This window comes from Anarhichas minor, unplaced genomic scaffold (genome assembly GCF_050575085.1).
Source record: "Anarhichas minor isolate MPS153535 unplaced genomic scaffold, ASM5057508v1 ptg000003l, whole genome shotgun sequence".
Taxonomy (NCBI): Eukaryota; Metazoa; Chordata; class Actinopteri; order Perciformes; family Anarhichadidae; genus Anarhichas; species Anarhichas minor.
In genome coordinates this window covers 19,622,459-19,640,070 of record NW_027466449.1, presented here as the reverse complement: position 1 = coordinate 19,640,070, position 17,612 = coordinate 19,622,459, and the positions used below count along the sequence as shown (strand labels likewise).

The 17,612-nt window shown below is 43.9% G+C and overlaps 1 protein-coding gene across 1 annotated transcript; it reads right to left on the bottom strand.

Annotated features, from left to right (window-relative positions):
- Positions 1-357: 357 nt before the first annotated feature.
- Positions 358-14,172, bottom strand: LOC142950816 (uncharacterized). The gene is made up of 7 exons (XM_076092425.1): positions 14,100-14,172; positions 13,900-14,048; positions 4,627-4,777; positions 4,033-4,100; positions 3,821-3,930; positions 3,106-3,197; positions 358-1,183 (listed from the first exon to the last, which is right to left on the bottom strand). The coding sequence occupies exons 1-7, from the start codon at positions 14,170-14,172 to the stop codon at positions 537-539; spliced, it is 1,290 nt and encodes a 429-aa protein (XP_075948540.1). The 3' UTR covers positions 358-536.
- Positions 14,173-17,612: the final 3,440 nt, after the last annotated feature.

The window sequence follows — 17,612 nt, the reverse complement described above, 5'->3', positions numbered from 1 at the left end:
TTAAAAAAAATAAACGTGCAATAAGGACTTTAAAGTCGCCAACAAACAACGTTTGGAGAACAATCACTAATCTGATGTTTTTGTAGATGAGAAAATCTATACGATTAGCTTAGCTTAGCACAAAGACTGGAAGCAAAGGGAAACAGCTAGCCTGCTTTCAGAGCTCTGAATCAGGTCTGGCGTTGTGCTCAGGGACGGCTGTTTTTCACCAATCGACCAATCAAGAGCTTTGTAGGCGGGATCAAGAACGAGCAGGAGGGATGTCAGCGGCTAACGGTGACAGCTAGTGTAATTACTGGCAGTAATATCTTTTGTATTCCAAGCAGGTTGAAGCAGGTTATGCACCACATCATTCGACCCGGATCTCGGCCCAGACTACATGCAGATGTTGAGGAACATGGCAGCTGTTTTCTGATGAGTGTGAATTATTAATTGACCCACATTACTTCTGAGGAGATGGGGAACGTGTTTGTTACCACGGGGGCAGGTTAACACGGTAATGTGCAGTCAATTAAGGTGTCTCCTCCTCCTCCTCCTCACAGCCTCAGAGTCAGGATCCCAGTCAGACAGACTAACAGAAGGAGAGAAGGTGAGGATGCTGAATCAGCACCGCCAACACTACCTTTGGTGTTCTGGTATATGTTTTGTTTTGCGTCTTTCTCCTTTTTTCCCTCTATCTTATCTAAAGTGTCCTCCATCTTCTCTTCGGTCTTCTCCTCCTTCCCCTGTGGAGTTGAGGGGACTTCTGGAGGGTGGGTGCCCGGAGCAGGTGTATCTGGTGGTTGGGGGTCCTCAGAGTCGCCTTCTGCTGTGGTGGTGGTGGTGGTACTGGGAGTACTGGCAGTAGCAGTGGTGGTGGCAGGCTGGACATTAGGGTCAGTTGTCGCAGGAAGAGGAACAACTGCCTCCTCCTCTTCCTCCTCCTCCTCTTCAGACTGGAGGGAGGGGCCAGATGTTCCTGGAGGAGGAACAACTGCCTCCTCCTTTTCCTCCTCCTCCTCTTCAGACTGGAGGGAGGGGCCAGATGTTCCTGGAGGAGGAACAACTGCCTCCTCCTCTTCCTCCTCCTCCTCTTCAGACTGGAGGGAGGGGCCAGATGTTCCTGGAGAAGGAACAACTGTCCCCTCCTCTTCGTCCATCTCGTCGTCATCATTGTCGTCATCCTCCTCCACCGTGTCGGCAACTAGACAAAAAACAACAGAAGAAAATAAGTTTCAAAACTTTCACAGCTCTTCTTGCGGTGAAAAGTTACTGTTAGGAACTTTCATTATATGTTGATTCTGTTGGTCCCTGTGGACTAAAGTGGTCGTGTCTCTGAGCATCAGAGTCCCTTTAGATCAGTGGTTCTCAACTGGTCTGGCTGCGGGTCCCACCATCACCCCTTAATGACAAGCCGCGACCCAAATCGAGGATCATTTTCAACTTCTCAAAGTTATTTAATGTAAAGATGGTGCAGTTTGAACCTGAGCTGAACATGTCCTCTGCAGTCGTAGTGTAGGGAGCTCTCTAGTGCAGAGACATTGTTCCTGTAAGTCCCTCCTCCTCCTCTTATCCGGGGTCGGGTCGCGGTGGCAGCAGGCCAAGCAGGCCGACCCAGACCTCCCTCTCACCGGCAACATGTTCCAGCTCATTCTGGGGGATCCCGAGGCGTTCCCAGGCCAGCTGGGAGATGTAATCCCTCCAGTTCTGGGTCTTCCCCGGGGTCTCTTCCCAGTTGGACGTGCCTGGAAAACCTCCAGTGGGAGGCGTCCAGGAGGCATCCTAATTAGATGCTGAACCACCTCAGCTGACTCCTTTCGACGTGAAGGAGTAGCGGCTCGACTCCAAGCTCCCTCCTGATGACCGAGCTCCTTACCCTATCTCTAAGGCTGAGCCCGGCCACCCGACGGAGGAAGCTCATTTCGGCCGCTTGTAGCCGCGACCTTGTCCTTTCGGTCACGACCCAGAGTTCTTGACCATAGGTGAGGGTAGGAACGTAGACCGAGTGGTAAATTGAGAGCTTTGCCTTCCGGCTCAGCTCCCTCTTCACCAAGACGGTCCGGTGCAGCGCCTGCTGTACTGCTGCAGCTGCACCGATCCGTCTGTCGATCTCCCGCTCCATCTTACCCTCACTCGTGAACAAGACCCCGAGATACTTGAACTCCTTCACTTGAGGTAGGCATGTCTTCAATTTGCCTACTTACTCATTTGACAGAGGTATAGTTTTCAGTTCATCCTCTGCTGATATTAGCATTACAAGGCATTAACGCCAAATATTTTTTTTTTCAGGCAAAGGCCCGCGAACCAAAAGTGGTTCGCGACCCATGTTGAGAATCACTGCTTTAGAAAACCTCTCATTTTACTGCAGCAGGGTCTGACAGTCTGCCCCTCTCAGTCCTGGTTCTGGTTCTACCCTGCCCCCCTTCCCTCCAGCAGGTCCAGCATTACGTCCTGGGTCTCCAGCAACGTGGTGTCGGTGTTGGCTCCCAGAGAGGAGAAGCTCTGCTCCTGGAGGAGGAGGAGGAGACGCTGCTGCCGGGAGCTGAGCTCTCCTCCTCCCTCCGGAGCTCCAGATCTGGGTCTGTCCACGGTGGGCCGGTCTCTGCTGGAGGATCTGGGTCTGTCCACGGTGGACACCGGTCTCTGCTGGAGGATCTGGGTCCGTCCACGGTGGACCGGTCTCTGCTGGAGGATCTCGGTCCGTCCACGGTGGACCGGTCTCTGCTGGAGGATCTGGGTCTGTCCACGGTGGACCGGTCTCTGCTGGAGTCTGAGCTGAAGGAGTTTCTGGTGAACCTGCATGAGTTCATCTGGTTTCACCAGAATCTGACCCGGTGGCTCCGATGACGAGCATCAAGAATAACTCTATAGAAACAGACCATCTTCTCTCTGATGGTCTCTTTACTGATGGAGGTCTGATAGAGGACCAGGACTACACTGAGACTGGTTCAGGACCAGATAGAGACCAAGAAGCAGCTGTCTGGATGTGAAACCTGCAGAACCAGAACTTAACCTTTTTTTAAAGTGTGTTTGTGCTGTTAAAATAGCAGAAGACACATGTGAGAGAGAGAATAGAGAACGGAGGTGAATGTAGAGAGATGGAGGAGTGAAGAGAGCGAGTCGTACCACAGAGGTTGTTTTCACATTTCTGAAGGTTTTCCGGACATCTGGAGCACCATTCACCTTCAACAAACGGCCTCTCGTCCTCGTAGTTCCCTCTGAGGACATTTAAAGAGACAGTACAGGTAAATAAGGTAAGAAAAAAAAAACGATAACTCTGTGTTAACCTTTGGAACATAGAGAGGAATGAAAGTGTAAAGTTTGGTGTATGTAAGAGCTGCAGAAGTGGAGATTTCTGGATCAGATACATTATAGTTAAACATGTTAAGTTTGTTCAAACATGAACACAAACACTGAAGAAAAGTGTTTAGTCCACAAGGTGGAGCTCTTTTACCAGAAGTGTAACAGCAGGAGTACTATCACTGGTACTGTGGAGTATCATTAACAGTACCACGAGTAGACGCTGGGTAGTAGTTGTAGTATGAGTAGTAGTAGTGCTAGGTTTAGTAGTAGTACTGTCGTGGTAGTTGTAGTGGTTGTAGTTGTAGTAGTAGTACTGTCGTGGTAGTTGTAGTGGTTGTAGTTGTAGTGGTAGTAGTAGTACTGACGTGGTAGTTGTAGTGGTAGTAGTAGTACTGTTGTGGTAGTTGTAGTGGTTGTAGTTATAGTGGTTGTAGTAGTACTGTCGTGGTAGTTGTAGTGGTTGTAGTTATAGTGGTTGTAGTAGTACTGTCGTGGTAGTTGTAGTTGTCGTGGTAGTTGTAGTTGTAGTAGTACTGACGCTGGATAGTAGTTGCAGACGAGGTAGGAGACTCTCTCCCAGTCCAAACCCTCCATGTTGTTACAGAGATGGAAGGCACAGCCGACTCTGTGTGTGTCTGCCCACACCATCTGTAACACACACACACCCACACACACACACACACAGTTCAGATCCTGTCCAGGTATACAAATGTGTGTGTAAATATATTCGTCTATGTATTTGTATCTGACCTGTGTATAGTGTCCACACATCTGGTCTTCATCACAGCTGTTGTTTTGGAAGTCATAGTCCAGATGTTCTATATGAATCAATTACATCACAATATTATAAATATATAATATCTATTTAATTATCTTGAAAATTAAGCAGATCCTTTATTTATGTAAAATAACTAATATCACACTAAAATACTACATTACAAGTAAAAGTCCTGCGTTTATAATTTTACTGAAGTAAGAGTAGAAGGTACTTAAAGTATTAAAAGTTAAAGCACTAATTATGCAAATAGCCCTTAACAGAATGTTATTTCATCACATATTTATTATATCGTTGGATTATTATTACCGATGCATTAACTTGCAAAGTAAAGACCTTCACACACCGGAATTCATGCATCATTAAATGTAGTATTTTACAGCTGTTAGTTTGCTTGAGTCCAATATTCGCTCTCTTTTAGCTCTAGTTTTGGTCTCCACCAAACGCTGAGAAAAATACCTGAATGCTAGATGCTAACTTAGTCTTTTTGGTGCAGAACAAAAATATATCTTTGAGATGGAGGACCAGCTACTGCAGAGTTTGGTTCTACAAACAGACTGTGAACTCACCCAGAAACCACTTCTCCAGAGCCTCTCGGAGGTCCAGAGGCCCGGTACCGGCATACAGGTTCTCTCCGGTGTCCTCCAGTTCTGGGTTGTGGTTCCAGATGCATTTAGCAGCATAGCCCTCTGCGATCACCTTCAGGCTCGGGTCCCATCTCTGCAGAGAACCAACAGGAGTTTAGGAGAACATAATTCACCTAAAAAATGTTGGCGTGGACTCAACAACCAGACTTTAATTCTCTTTTTTAGAAAATATTGTGAAGCAGACATTTAAATTGTGCCGAACCCACGACTGAAAATACCTAACTGCAAGTTCATTCATTCATTCATTCATTATCCAAACCGCTTATCCTGTTGAGGGTCGCGGGGCGCTGAAGCCAATCCCAGCTGACATTGGGCGAAGGCAGGGTACACCCTGGACAGGTCGCCAGTTCATCGCAGGGCACCAGGGCACCTAACTGCAAGTTCAAACCTAACTGCAAGTTCAAACTGATAATTGAATGCAGCATTGCCAGTCCCGCCCTACTATACTGTGATTGGTTACTACTGGCAAGTACTACTGTGCTGTGATTGGCAGATTATCTGGGGACAGCAACCTGCTTTGGACAATAGTCTTTGGTATGAAGTTGTTTAATTTCACTCATTTAGTGACTGGCTAGTTAGCTAGCTAGCTTGCTAATTCATTTCACCGTGCTTTGACGCAACACTGGCGATAGCAATGTGCTTTCCTACGTGTGTGGAAGAAGCATTAAGTTGTTTATTTATATAATTTGGTGACTGCTAGTCAGCCAGCTAGTTTACTACTTCCACCATGCTTTCATGCTACACTGACGATAGCAATGGGCTTTTACTACACTGACTCGAGAGCGTGTGGACGGTGAATTAAGATGTTTCAGTTTACTCATATCGCGGCTGGCTAGCTTGCTAATTCCACTTTCATGCTACACTGGTTACAGGATACAAAATGTACTCTGTTAGCTTTAGGGAAAGAAAAGTGATCAATGTTTGGGTTCAAATAAACCTTCTTTGGTAGAAAGCCCTGAATGAAATCTTCTCCCGTTAGCAAAAGGAGCCGAACATTCGAGCCAATGAGTTCTGGCCAATCACAGCACAGCAGGGCGGGACTAGGTGGAACACTCTTTGGAAAATAAAACAGTCTTTCTAGACTTCAGTTCTTCCTGTTGGTCCAACTGATGAGTAGCAACGGCCTCAGAGAACGTTTTTTAACAGTGTTTTCTGTCAGGACTGATCTCATGTTGTGAAAACAAGACGTACAAACATGCAGAGAGACAGAGAGAGAGAGAGACAGAGAGAGAGGGGGGGGGGGAGAGAGAGAGACAGAGAGAGAGAGACAGAGAGAGAGAGGGGGGGGGGGAGAGACAGAGAGAGAGAGGGGGGGAGAGAGAGAGAGAGAGAGAGACAGAGAGAGAGAGGGGGGGGAGAGAGGGGGGGGAGAGAGGGGGGGGGAGAGACAGAGAGAGAGAGGGGGGGAGAGAGAGAGAGAGAGAGAGAGAGACAGAGAGAGAGAGGGGGGGGAGAGACAGAGAGAGAGAGGGGGGGAGAGAGAGAGAGAGAGAGAGAGACAGAGAGAGAGAGGGGGGAGAGAGGGGGGGGGAGAGACAGAGAGAGAGAGAGAGAGACAGAGAGAGAGAGGGGGGAGAGAGGGGGGGGGAGAGACAGAGTGAGAGAGGGGGGGAGAGAGAGAGAGAGACAGAGAGAGAGAGAGAGACAGAGAGACAGAGAGAGAGAGAGAATACACATCCATCATGTAAAATGTTGCACACCTAACATGAAAAACCTTGTTTGTTTTGGCATTGTTTCATTATTTAACAAGTTGTATAACTTATATCATTTATATAATGTTGTAAAATCCAGCACAGATCTTTGGCGCTGACTCAGTGAACCGATGAAGTTTGATGATTTGTGAGACATTTAGTTAATTTAACAGCTTCTAGTTGGAAAGAAATATTGTGGGAAGTATTTAATATTTAATATCATATCGAGGAAATGTGCAAAAGATGTGCAGGAAGAAGGAAAGTAAAGAAACATTTAAATCCAGCTGCAGGGATCATCAGAAGGAATAACTGAACTCATAAATATTAATTTCTTGTGAATTTAGGAAACATAATCATTTACAGAACGATTATTGTCTCAATTTCGAGTTTAACATACTTTGCTTTCCAATTTAAAATGTAGTATTTGTTGCTGCTCCAGTTTGTCTGAAGTAAAGTTAAATGGATGGTAGTGATGTTTCGAAGAGGTTCTTCTCTCTATACTCTGTGTTTTACTTCAGATGGAGCAAAGTAATGTACTGCTGCGGACGTATATTCGGCTCCTAAAACAGTCAATATCAGTAGAATATTCCAGGAGAATCAGACATCTGGTTGAAACGTGAGTGTAGATCATAAGTATTGTGTGATGTCTGTCCTGTGTTCGTCCTGTCTGATGATGTTTATCTGTGTCCGACCATTTGCAACAAACCGACAGATCTGCGTCCACAGGACATGCCTCAGAAAACGTCCACTCATCAGTAAGTTAACTCTGTTTTAATATGAGTTATTTAAATAAAGGTCTGCTGAGAGTTTTCCTCAAAGCACCAGTGAATGTTTCTACTTAAGTATCCTGATAAAAGCTCATCAATGAGCCTCACTCTTCATCATCATCATCATCATCACACTGTAGTTCACTCTGACTCTATCACACATACAGACGCTCACTAGAGCGACACGTGGACTCATCCGCAGCAGATCGACATATTTAACTCAGGCAGTTATGTCCATAATGTGGTTTGTCACTGTTGCTAAGGCACCGATATAATGGACAATGTGTGTGTGTGTGTGTGTGTGTGTGTGTTTATTTGTCCAGTGATGACACACAACACAAACAATTGTCAGGGGTCTCCTCCACATTCCTGTCTCTCTCCAGGCTCTCTCAACATCTGGTCCCTGTTATGACTCTCGGGTCATGCACATGGTCACACACACACACTCACACACACACACACACACACACGCACACACACTCTGTCCGTCATACTGGAGGTCATTCGGTCTGTGAACAGCTGATTTTTGTTTCTCTATGTTTCAACAGAACAGTCATTGATGAGATAACGTGCCACAGTATCTGTTCAGCTGCCATCACTAAACATGTGAGTGATGCTAATGCTAACGTGTACCTCAGAGGCTACATAGAAATAGAATGAGAAGAGCATAATGGTCGAAACGGCGGCCATTTTTTATCTGTACTGTTGTCATAGTGAACGCTGTAGCGGCCTGACCAGGAGACAACCTCCGGTTCTTTAAAGTGAAGTGAAAGCTTCATGTGTTAAAACTGCATTATCTCTAGTGTCCACCAGGGGGCGACTCCTCTGGTTGTATAGAAGTCTATGAGAAAATGACTCTACTTCTCTCTTGATTTATTACCTCAGTAAACATTGTAAACATGAGTTTATGGTCTCAATCTCTAGTTTCAAGTCTTCTTCAATACAGCATGATGTTCATTTAGTACATTATGGTCCATTTAGAGTCACACAGACCATAAAGCAGGGGATGCTTTAGGGCGGGGCTACACAGTGATTGACAGGTCTCTACCAGAGACGTATACGGCGTCTCTACGTCACTCCTCCTCAGTCCAGATATGGTCACTTCCTGTTCACTGGTTGCAAAAAAACAAGATGGCGACGGCCAAATCACTGAACTCGAGTCTTCTAAACATCAGTTTGCCACTCTGTACTCTGCACCTCCGGTCAAACTGGTTTCTCGGTGATGCAGCACATACTAGTTGTCTCAGTTTCCATTATTTCTGTATGAACTGGTCAGACTGGTTTTGCGGTTTCAACCAGTTGTCTGAACTGGTGAGACTAATCTGTCAGTCTGTACTAGTTCTGTTTGAACTGACCAAAACTGCTTTAGGGCGGGGCTACACAGTGATTGACAGGTCTCTACCAGAGACCTGTCAATCATGACCTGTCAATCATACTGGTTTCATTGCAATTTTATGTGAGCTGGTCAAACTGGTTTGTCTGCTGGTCCCAGTCCACCTTCCTGAACATCTTCTGAGGAGTTACGTTCTGCAGACTGCAACAGAAACAGAAATCTGTCCTCCTAGTTCAACACACTGACCTCCATCCTCTCCCAGTTCTCTCCATCCTCTCTCCATCCCTTTCTTTTAATCCTTGTCTCTTTACATCGTTACTCTCCCATCTCCTCTTCTCTTTCCTTCCTGCCTTTTCTTTCTTCCTTCCTTCCCTCCTTCCTCGCTCCTCTTCCTCATTCTCTCTTTTGCTCCTCACTCTCTACTTCCTTCACTCCTTCTTTCCTTCCCTTCTCTCGTTCTATCCCCCTTTTTTTCTCTTCAGCTGAAAAGCAGAAAGAAAAAACATGAATGTGGAAATGTCCCAGTGGGGCTTCCATACCGGCAGACAGGCTGAGACCTCTCCTGGTCCACACACACACACACACACACACGCACACGCACACACACACACACACACACACACACACACACACACACACACACACATTCCTCTGGGTGCTCACTCATTCACTACCTAATTTCTTCTCTCTATGTAAACATTGTGTTCCAGCTCTTCGTCTCTTTCCCAAAAGTCTTCCTCCTCTGTTGCTCAGCCCTGAGTCGACTCCCTGTCTGTCTGTCATCCAGGATGATTTCCTCCTCTAAAGTTCACTTATCAACTGGAGGGAAACACCCGTCTGTTCCTGGAAGCCACACTGCAATTTACTCAGCAGAGCTTTTTGTGGTTGTCCCGAGTCGAGGATCTAAAACTGGAGGAGGAGATCAATGACACGTCCCAATCAGGAGTCAATGCGTCAGGTGTTAAAGCTGCATTCTCTCTAATGAGGGGCGATGGACAACATGGCGACGGAGGAAATCCAAGATGGTGATGGCGAAATCCTTGAATTTGAGGCTTCAAAACATCAGTCCACAAACCAATAGATGACGTCACCATGAGGTCTGTGGTTCATCGTGGGGGAAAACATTCTTTAGGATGTTGAAATACTTATCTCTGCTTGGTGAGGTATGAAAAACAAACCAAAGATGTGAGGTCAACCCACATCAACACAACCTAAATACAAATGTGGGAGTTCATAAAAGCCATAAAAGCCCCATCAGTCATCATCACACTTCCATGAAGAGTTAAACCGGCAGCAGCTTCTCTCTGGTCCACCGACCAAAACCAAAACAACCTGCGTGGGTTGATTCTGACCTCCGGTTCACCTGAGAACCACAAACTGTTCTCAAGTCAGAAGCAACGGAAAAACTTTAAAATGAGTCTTTAATGATGTGTGAAGTGATTCAGCATCCATAGTATCTGAGACACTTTATTCACACGTTCACGGTGAAAACTCGTGACGTTAGTGGTCAGCTCGTGGCAGAATGTCTCGTAACCAAAAGAGTTCATGTAGCGTGTTGTCATGGTGTCATCAGCATGATAACAAGCTAAATGTGACATAAGGCTATGAAGGTAACATGCTAACTGCTACATACTAACGTGACATAAACATGCTCTATGCTAAACATTGAAATAATATCAAGAATCTTAAAGTATCATCAAGATAATAACTTCAATGTTTGCGAGAAAACGTCAACATGAAATAGTTGTTAACACGCTATTTTCAGTATTTTAGCACGGACCATCAAACAAACAAGAAGGTATTTAGGAACCCGTTAGCTTGTTAGCATACAGCGAAGCCTGGCAAAGTCCAGCTTTAACCAAAACAACCAAGTCAAGATGGAAAACCTTTGACAGCAATATTCAAAAAGAAAAGTCTGCGATTCTCTACGTAGAAGTTACATCTTCTACGTAGACGAGAGACATACTTCAGCAACCAGTGAAACTGAAGCAGACTAAATAGAAAATGGACCAAACTTATCGGACTGAAAGGACTATGGCTCGTGAATGTGAGACATGTCCTAAAAGGGCCACCGTACAATGTTTAAACCCTTTAGATTTGGTAACAGTTTGATCTGTTTTCTTGCTACATTTGTCTTGTTGCCAATATTTGTTGTTTTGTTGGTCTGTAATCAGTATTACAGCCTCACAGAGCCACTAGTGTGTCTACAAACAGAGCTTTAGTCTTCTTTCTTCTTTCACTGGAGCGTTAGAATAAACATTAAATTACCATATATATAAAAAAAGGTTTTCTTTGTATTCAGGACACAAGTGTCCGAGAAAGGAAGCTGAACAGAAATGGAAAATCAAACCAGATCCAAACAAAGATAATTAGAACAAGACGGAGAGGATTACATGATGTGCGTTTGTGTTCTGGGGAAACAGAAACAGAAGAAGACAACCGGATGAATACACAGAGAATTATTAAACTACAATCCGTTTTATTTCTTTCCTTGTCTCCTTCCTTCTCCTCCTTATCTTTTTTATCTACCTCCTTCTTCCTCTTTTTTTTTTCACCACAATATCTGATCCAGACGTCGTCTCTCAGACACACGCACAATCTTTTTTCAGCTTTAAATATCCGCTGTAGGCTACGTTCAGATATCGTTCTGCACAACAGGAACACAGGAACTCACAGCTGGGGACAGTTAGACTACATGTGGGACAGTAGAGACGTCTCCAAAAACATTAACAAACTAAGAAAGCTGATTACATATTCATTACATGTTTGTAGAAACATCTTCTTTTCTCTTTGTTGAGTTTTCATATTCAGGCTTGAAACTCCTGAATACATTGGAGTGGTTAATATACTGTGAATATTAGTTTATGGTATATTCTGTGTACTATGGAAGGTGGGAGACACCAGAAGCTAAATCAATAAAGACACTTTTTATTATTAAAAAATAACTTGTGTATTACAATGTAGGAGCAAAAAAATGCTCCGTCAGCTACTAAATGAAATGTAAAGTAACTATGATTGGGCCTTTGTGCTAACGTTACTTAGCTTTTGTACCAGTGAATTAGCCTTTGTGCGACAAACTGGGTTAGCCTCTGCGCTATTGGGTTAGCCTCTGCGCTATAGGGTTAGCCTCTGTGCTATTGGGTTAGCCTCTGTGCTATTGGGTTAGCCTCTGTTCTATTGGGTTAGCCTCTGTGCTATTGGGTTAGCCTCTGTTCTATTGGGTTAGCCTCTGTGCTATTGGGTTAGCCTCTGTGCTATTGGGTTAGCCTCTGTGCTATTGGGTTAGCCTCTGTGCTATTGGGTTCGCCGAAAAAGTGGGGATTCACCAAAATCACTATTCATCCTCCGGGGAGCATAAAGATCTACGGGTAATGATGTTGAACCTGGACAGAAGTTCTGATGATGTTTTGAACCAAAGACCAACTGATATCGTCGTCCTTTGACTTGACACTTTTCAACCTTTAGATGATTTCCACTCTGCTGATTCTAATATATATCTGAGTGTAGTGTTTTTAAAGGTTAGTGTAACTTGTTATTGTCGCCCAAAAAGCATATAGTTTTCTTTCCCTGCAGATAGATTCAGAGTGACCTGCTGAGGTTTGGAGGGTTCAGATCATCTCCACTCAATAGAGCTCAATGACTGAGTCGTAGTGCTGCAAAAATCAGATTAGTGAGACTCGAGTGCAGAATAAAGACCCGTCTGTGACGTCTGAGGTCTCACTCAGGACGACTGAGTCTCAGTGAAAACTTCTAGTGTTCAATTAAAAGCTGCACAAAGCTGCTTACTCCTGTTGCTTCTGTGCTTCAATCTGGGTTCAGGTTGTGATCTTTATTATGATTCTTATGAACAACTTCATGATTTTACTTTTGCGTTTTTTGTTTAATTCTGATCTTCTGACTTCTCTCACGTGACTAGTTTTATGACGTTTGTCGGTGAGTCTTTGTCATCGCTTCCTGTCTTTAATGTCGAGAGTTTTTCTGTTTAAATAAAGGTTTTACAGGATTTTTCTAGAAGACAATCATGTGGACTAGCACTGAGCTCCATCCATCTACATGTTCTCAAACCAACAAAATAAAACAAGAATTCAAATTTATGTTCTGGAAACTTATGCAAACTAGCACATATTTAATAATATAATATCTATTTAAATACCTCATATTCAAACATAACATTTTAAAAAACCACCACCGGCTTTAATGCTCCAAAAAACTATTTTACTGATCTCCCATCTGAGTAAATCTATAACGCCTCTAGTGGAGGTCTGCCTGGATCCTTTCGTTGGAGCTGCTGATGAACTCTGACTTCATGAAAAGCACCGTTATGTTTTAGGTTTTAATAAAATGCTGTAATAGAAAACAGAGCAGCTGCACTCAGATCTGGATGCTCACACAGTTATTTGGACACAGCTGCTGTTTCAACGTTTGTCCTGCAGAACACAAACACATCTCAGAGACGTCATTAAGCTGCAGCTTATTGAGCAAAACACTGCAGATCTGACCTTCGACATCTTGAAGACAAACATCTTTGAAGGTCAACACTGATGTTTTTAGACTTTTAGGTCGATAATTATCAGCTTTTTATACCATTTAAAACGTGGCCGATATGTTTTTCTTTTTGTTTCTTGCTTATAAGCCTCTGAAACATTTTAATTATTCGTACATTAGACTAAAACCACAGACTGTACATAAGAAGTGGACGCAGTTCTTTTTTATCAACCAGTGAACAGGAAGTGACCATATCTGGACTGAGGAGGAGTGACGTAGAGACGCCGTATACGTCTCTGGTAGAGACCTGTCAATCACTGTGTAGCCCCGCCCTAAAGCATCCCCTGCTTTATGGTCTGTTTGACTCTAAATGGACCATAATGTACTAAATGAACATCATGCTGTATTGAAGAAGACTTGAAACTAGAGATTGAGACCATAAACTCATGTTTACAATGTTTACTGAGGTAATAAATCAAGAGAGAAGTAGAGTCATTTTCTCATAGACTTCTATACAACCAGAGGAGTCGCCCCCTGGTGGACACTAGAGAGAATGCAGCTTTAACACATGAAGCATCGGCTTCACTTTTCAGAACCCGAGGTTGTTTTCTGACTAAAACCAGATTAAGATTAAGAACAAGATTAACCAGCCGATTAATTGCAGGGAAATTCTTGGAAACATTCTTGTGAGGAATTAGTTCACAAAAGATTAAAGATAAAATATTTTGCAGAGAAAACTAAATGCCTTTAGAGTTTCCCCTGAATGTATTCAGAGAGGAAGCCTTCACCTGACATTTAAAGGACATTAACATAATTTTCATCAATATCTCATCTACTGGTTGATTTCAGGGTGACGTTAATGATTAAGATGATAATAAATAAAGCATTGTGAGATGAAGGCCGATGCCGGGTGTCTTACCAGAGGCAGCATGGCGGAGGCGCTGGGAGAAACCTGTCCTCTGTAGTGGTTATGAAGCTCCACCAGCAGCTCCTCCTGCTCCTCGCTCAGAAAGCTCCAGGCTCCAGGAACCACCAGGGCCCCCAGCAGGAGCCATGCCCAGAGAGGGGCTTCCCTCGGCGGGCACCGGTGCCCGGCAGACCCCCTCCTCGGCCGGGGGCCCCGCGAGGCTCCGTCCTGGGTAGTCCTTCGGGCGGAGACCCCCTGGAGCTCCGAGAGGCTCCGCTGGTGCATGATGGGAAACGCAGTCCTTAAGGGGATGTATCCTGAGGTGGTCAGTCCAGAGTGCAGCTTCAGTGTGTGTGTGTGTGTGTGTGTGTGTACAATAGACCACTTTAAGAGTACCAGAGTGTGTGTTCCCTCCTCAGTGCCTCTCACTCTCTGCTGATCGCTCTGTTTCTGAGGCGGCTTTTAGAGAGAGAGGATCCTCCCCTACACACACACACACACACACACACACACACACACACACACACACACACACACACACACAGTTCACGTTTCACCACACACTGCACCGACTGGTACGCACCCCCCCCCCCTCGATCTTCTTACTCCATATTGTCCATGTCTATCCCTCCTCCTCCTCCTCCTCCTCCTCCTCCTCTATTTCTTTCATTTCCCTTCTTCTTCTTCAACTTCAATTTATTTTATTGGCTCAACATTTAAAGAGTTCTATTGTTCATCTGAAACAACAACACACAGATGTTCATAAGCTCATTGAAAATGAAGACGCTACATCTTCTAATGTTAAAGCAAAGTTGATCTTTTTCACTATAACAGGAAGTACTCAGATACTTTACTTCAGTAAAAGTACAAATACCACAATGTGAGAACACAATAGAATGCTCCTTCAGTAAAAGTACGTCAGCATAATCAGTCAAATGTAGTAAAAGTATTTAAACTGTGACTATTATATATCATATATTACATTGTTAATATTTTACTGACGTGGTTGGTTCAGCTGGAGCTCATTTTGAAATATTAACTATACATACTATATATATGTGTGTGTGTGTGTGTGTGTGTGTGTCCACGTTAACCTCTCACACTAGAATCAATATTTTCTGTGCTTATTTATGACTGTTTACCCAAAGACCTCTTGTGGTTGCAGTGATTCACACTTTTTGAATAAAGAACTTTATTGACTCGCTCGTGATCAACAAACGTCACACAGCCTGATGTCAAAAATATTAAGATAAGAGGTGTAGTTCAATGTGTTTTATTATTTATTTGTATTTATATATACATACAGTATATATATATATATATATAAATACACTCCCCCTCTCTCTCTATGTCTCTCTCTCTCTGTCTCTCTGTGTCTCTCTCTGTCTCTCTCCCCCTTTGTGTGTCTCTCTCTTCCTCCCTGTCTCTCTCCCCCTTTGTCTCTCTGTCTCTCACCCCCTTTGTCTCTCTCTCCCTCCCTCTGATTCTGATCCAGTTTGTGACTCACCTACATTTGTGTCTTCTCTGTTGTGTGAAGTTTCTCTCTAAATGTTTTTCTGTGTTTCCTCAAAGACGTTCTGATCATTTCTTCATACCAGCTGCACGACGTCACAACTACCCAATGGGGGAGCAGGATCTGAGCCAGGTGTTCTCTACTCACACTTCCACACCCGTTAGAATACGTCACTTTGTTTTACTCTGTTTTTCTGTTGCAGTGAGTTTCACACAAATAATCAAATCAAATGAAGAAGAGAGTTTTCTGTTCTCACTGAACTGAATGTTTTACTGCGTGTGGACTTGTGGTGAAACCACGATGTCCATCATCAAAGTGAAGTGACATGTAGAAAGATGTTTTTCTTTTGTTTTATAGCTCTCTGAAGAAATAAAGAAGAAACGCTGATGTGTGAAATCTGTGATCAATGGAGAGAGAGAACCACATCTGGGAGAACAGGGAGGAGCCACATCTGTCACATCTGTCTGAGACACATCTGATCTGACTCAAAGGTAAACCGCTGGCTAAGACCGGACCTCTTGACCCGTCTTTATTAATGCCGTGTTACACCACAACAGCTGAGACAACTCCAGTGTTCCCATTGGCTGGTTCTGTGTGATGTCAGAGTGTGGCTACAATTAAACTCACTTAATTACATCCACATTTCTCTCACATCTTTATTTCGCTCTCTTTAACAAGTTTAACCAAAAATTAACCAGAAAATATCACCACATTTTGTGAAAAACGAGATGCCGTGAGTAAAAGAGCGACAGCCGAACCTCAAAACAACTGGATGTAAATGTGAGATTGGTTGTGTTATTTTCATGTGTTGAGCGGACGTTAAAGTGTCAAGTTTCATGATTGTTTCAGTAAATCTGTCCAACTTTTACACCTCAGCAAAGCTTGAAAACGTTTTTCTACTCAGTTATTTTTTTTTCTTCTACGCAAAGCACACGAGGTGGAAGGAAAAGATAGAAGTAAAGAGAAATCAAGGAAATCATCACGTTCAGTTGACTCGCTGACAGCGATGAAGTAGATCTACGTGCATTCGGTGAATTTGCGCCGCTGTCCGTTATCGAAGGCTATCGAAGCTGACCGAGTATCATCTGGAGATGTATTGATACCGTTACTTGTATCGGTCCTGAGACACACCGCTGGATCAGGTACCAGGTACCGTCATTTAAATAAATAGAAATTAAGAACATTTATATCTATTTATTTATTTGTTGCATTTTGTTTGATAAAATGAGTAAAGCATTGTTTCAGTCAGGCCTGATGTTGTCTTACACATAGCAGAATGATCTCAGTCTCTTGCTCACAGTGAGTCATGCAGCTTATTGATTACACACCGCTATCTGATCGCCCGACACACAAACCTCAGGTACCCGAAGGGAGATCACTGCGTCCCTAATAAAGTGCTCCAGTAAAGACGTTACGGCCTCCGTGAGGGTGAAGCAGCTCGACTTCCCCGTCACATGAAGCGATCTGTCGTGTCTCGTATATCGGTGGTTCAGCTCATGTCACAGTAGACGAGTTCTATATGTAGACGTTGGTGTGACTGTAAATAAATATAGAAGATACATTCAGAGAATAAACTCAAATATAGAACTAGAGACTTTACCCAGGTGTGTGTGTGTGTGTGTGTGTGTGTGTGTGCGTGTGTGCGTGTGCGCGTGTGTGTGTGTGTGTGTGTGTGTGTGTCTCTCCGTGGCACAGATGCAATTAGAGACCCTGAGTGTGAGCGCTGTCTTAAAGCTGTGTTTTCATTGTTTTCAGCCAAGTACATCACATCATAACACACCCAGCTGTACCCACAGGCTCACATTTCACTGTACAACACATTCCTCAGAGTGTGTGTGTGTGTGTGTGTGTGTGTGTGTGTGTGTGTGTGTGTATGTGTGTGTGTTGGAGGAAGCAGAGGCGATGAACACATGAAACTGAATCCTGTGGGTCACCGTTTGCTCCGTAACACCGACCTCATGTCGGTCTGCAGGGAGACACGGCACACATGTGTGTCCTGACCTCACTGTCACACACACACACACACACACACACACACACACACACACACACACACTTTGTAGTGACGATACAACACCATTAAATGTGTTATTAATTAATAACAGGCAGCGAGGCGTCCATGTTTGTTTGAGTATTTTTATCAGAGCTAAACTAATCACCACTTTAATATTTATGATTTAAAAACTCTCAGAAATGTTTAGAAGATATAAAA

Bases quoted from the DNA above. Each gene is read 5' to 3' on its own strand.
- LOC142950816 (XM_076092425.1), bottom strand. From the start codon at position 14,172: ATGCACCAGCGGAGCCTCTCGGAGCTCCAGGGGGTCTCCGCCCGAAGG. The intron at 14,049-14,099 runs GCCCCCGGCCGA...CGCCGAGGGAAG, and splicing joins CCAGGACGGAGCCTCGCGGG to CCCCTCTCTGGGCATGGCTC. The intron at 4,101-4,626 runs GTGAGTTCACAG...TGATTCATATAG, and splicing joins TCTGGAGAAGTGGTTTCTGG to AACATCTGGACTATGACTTC.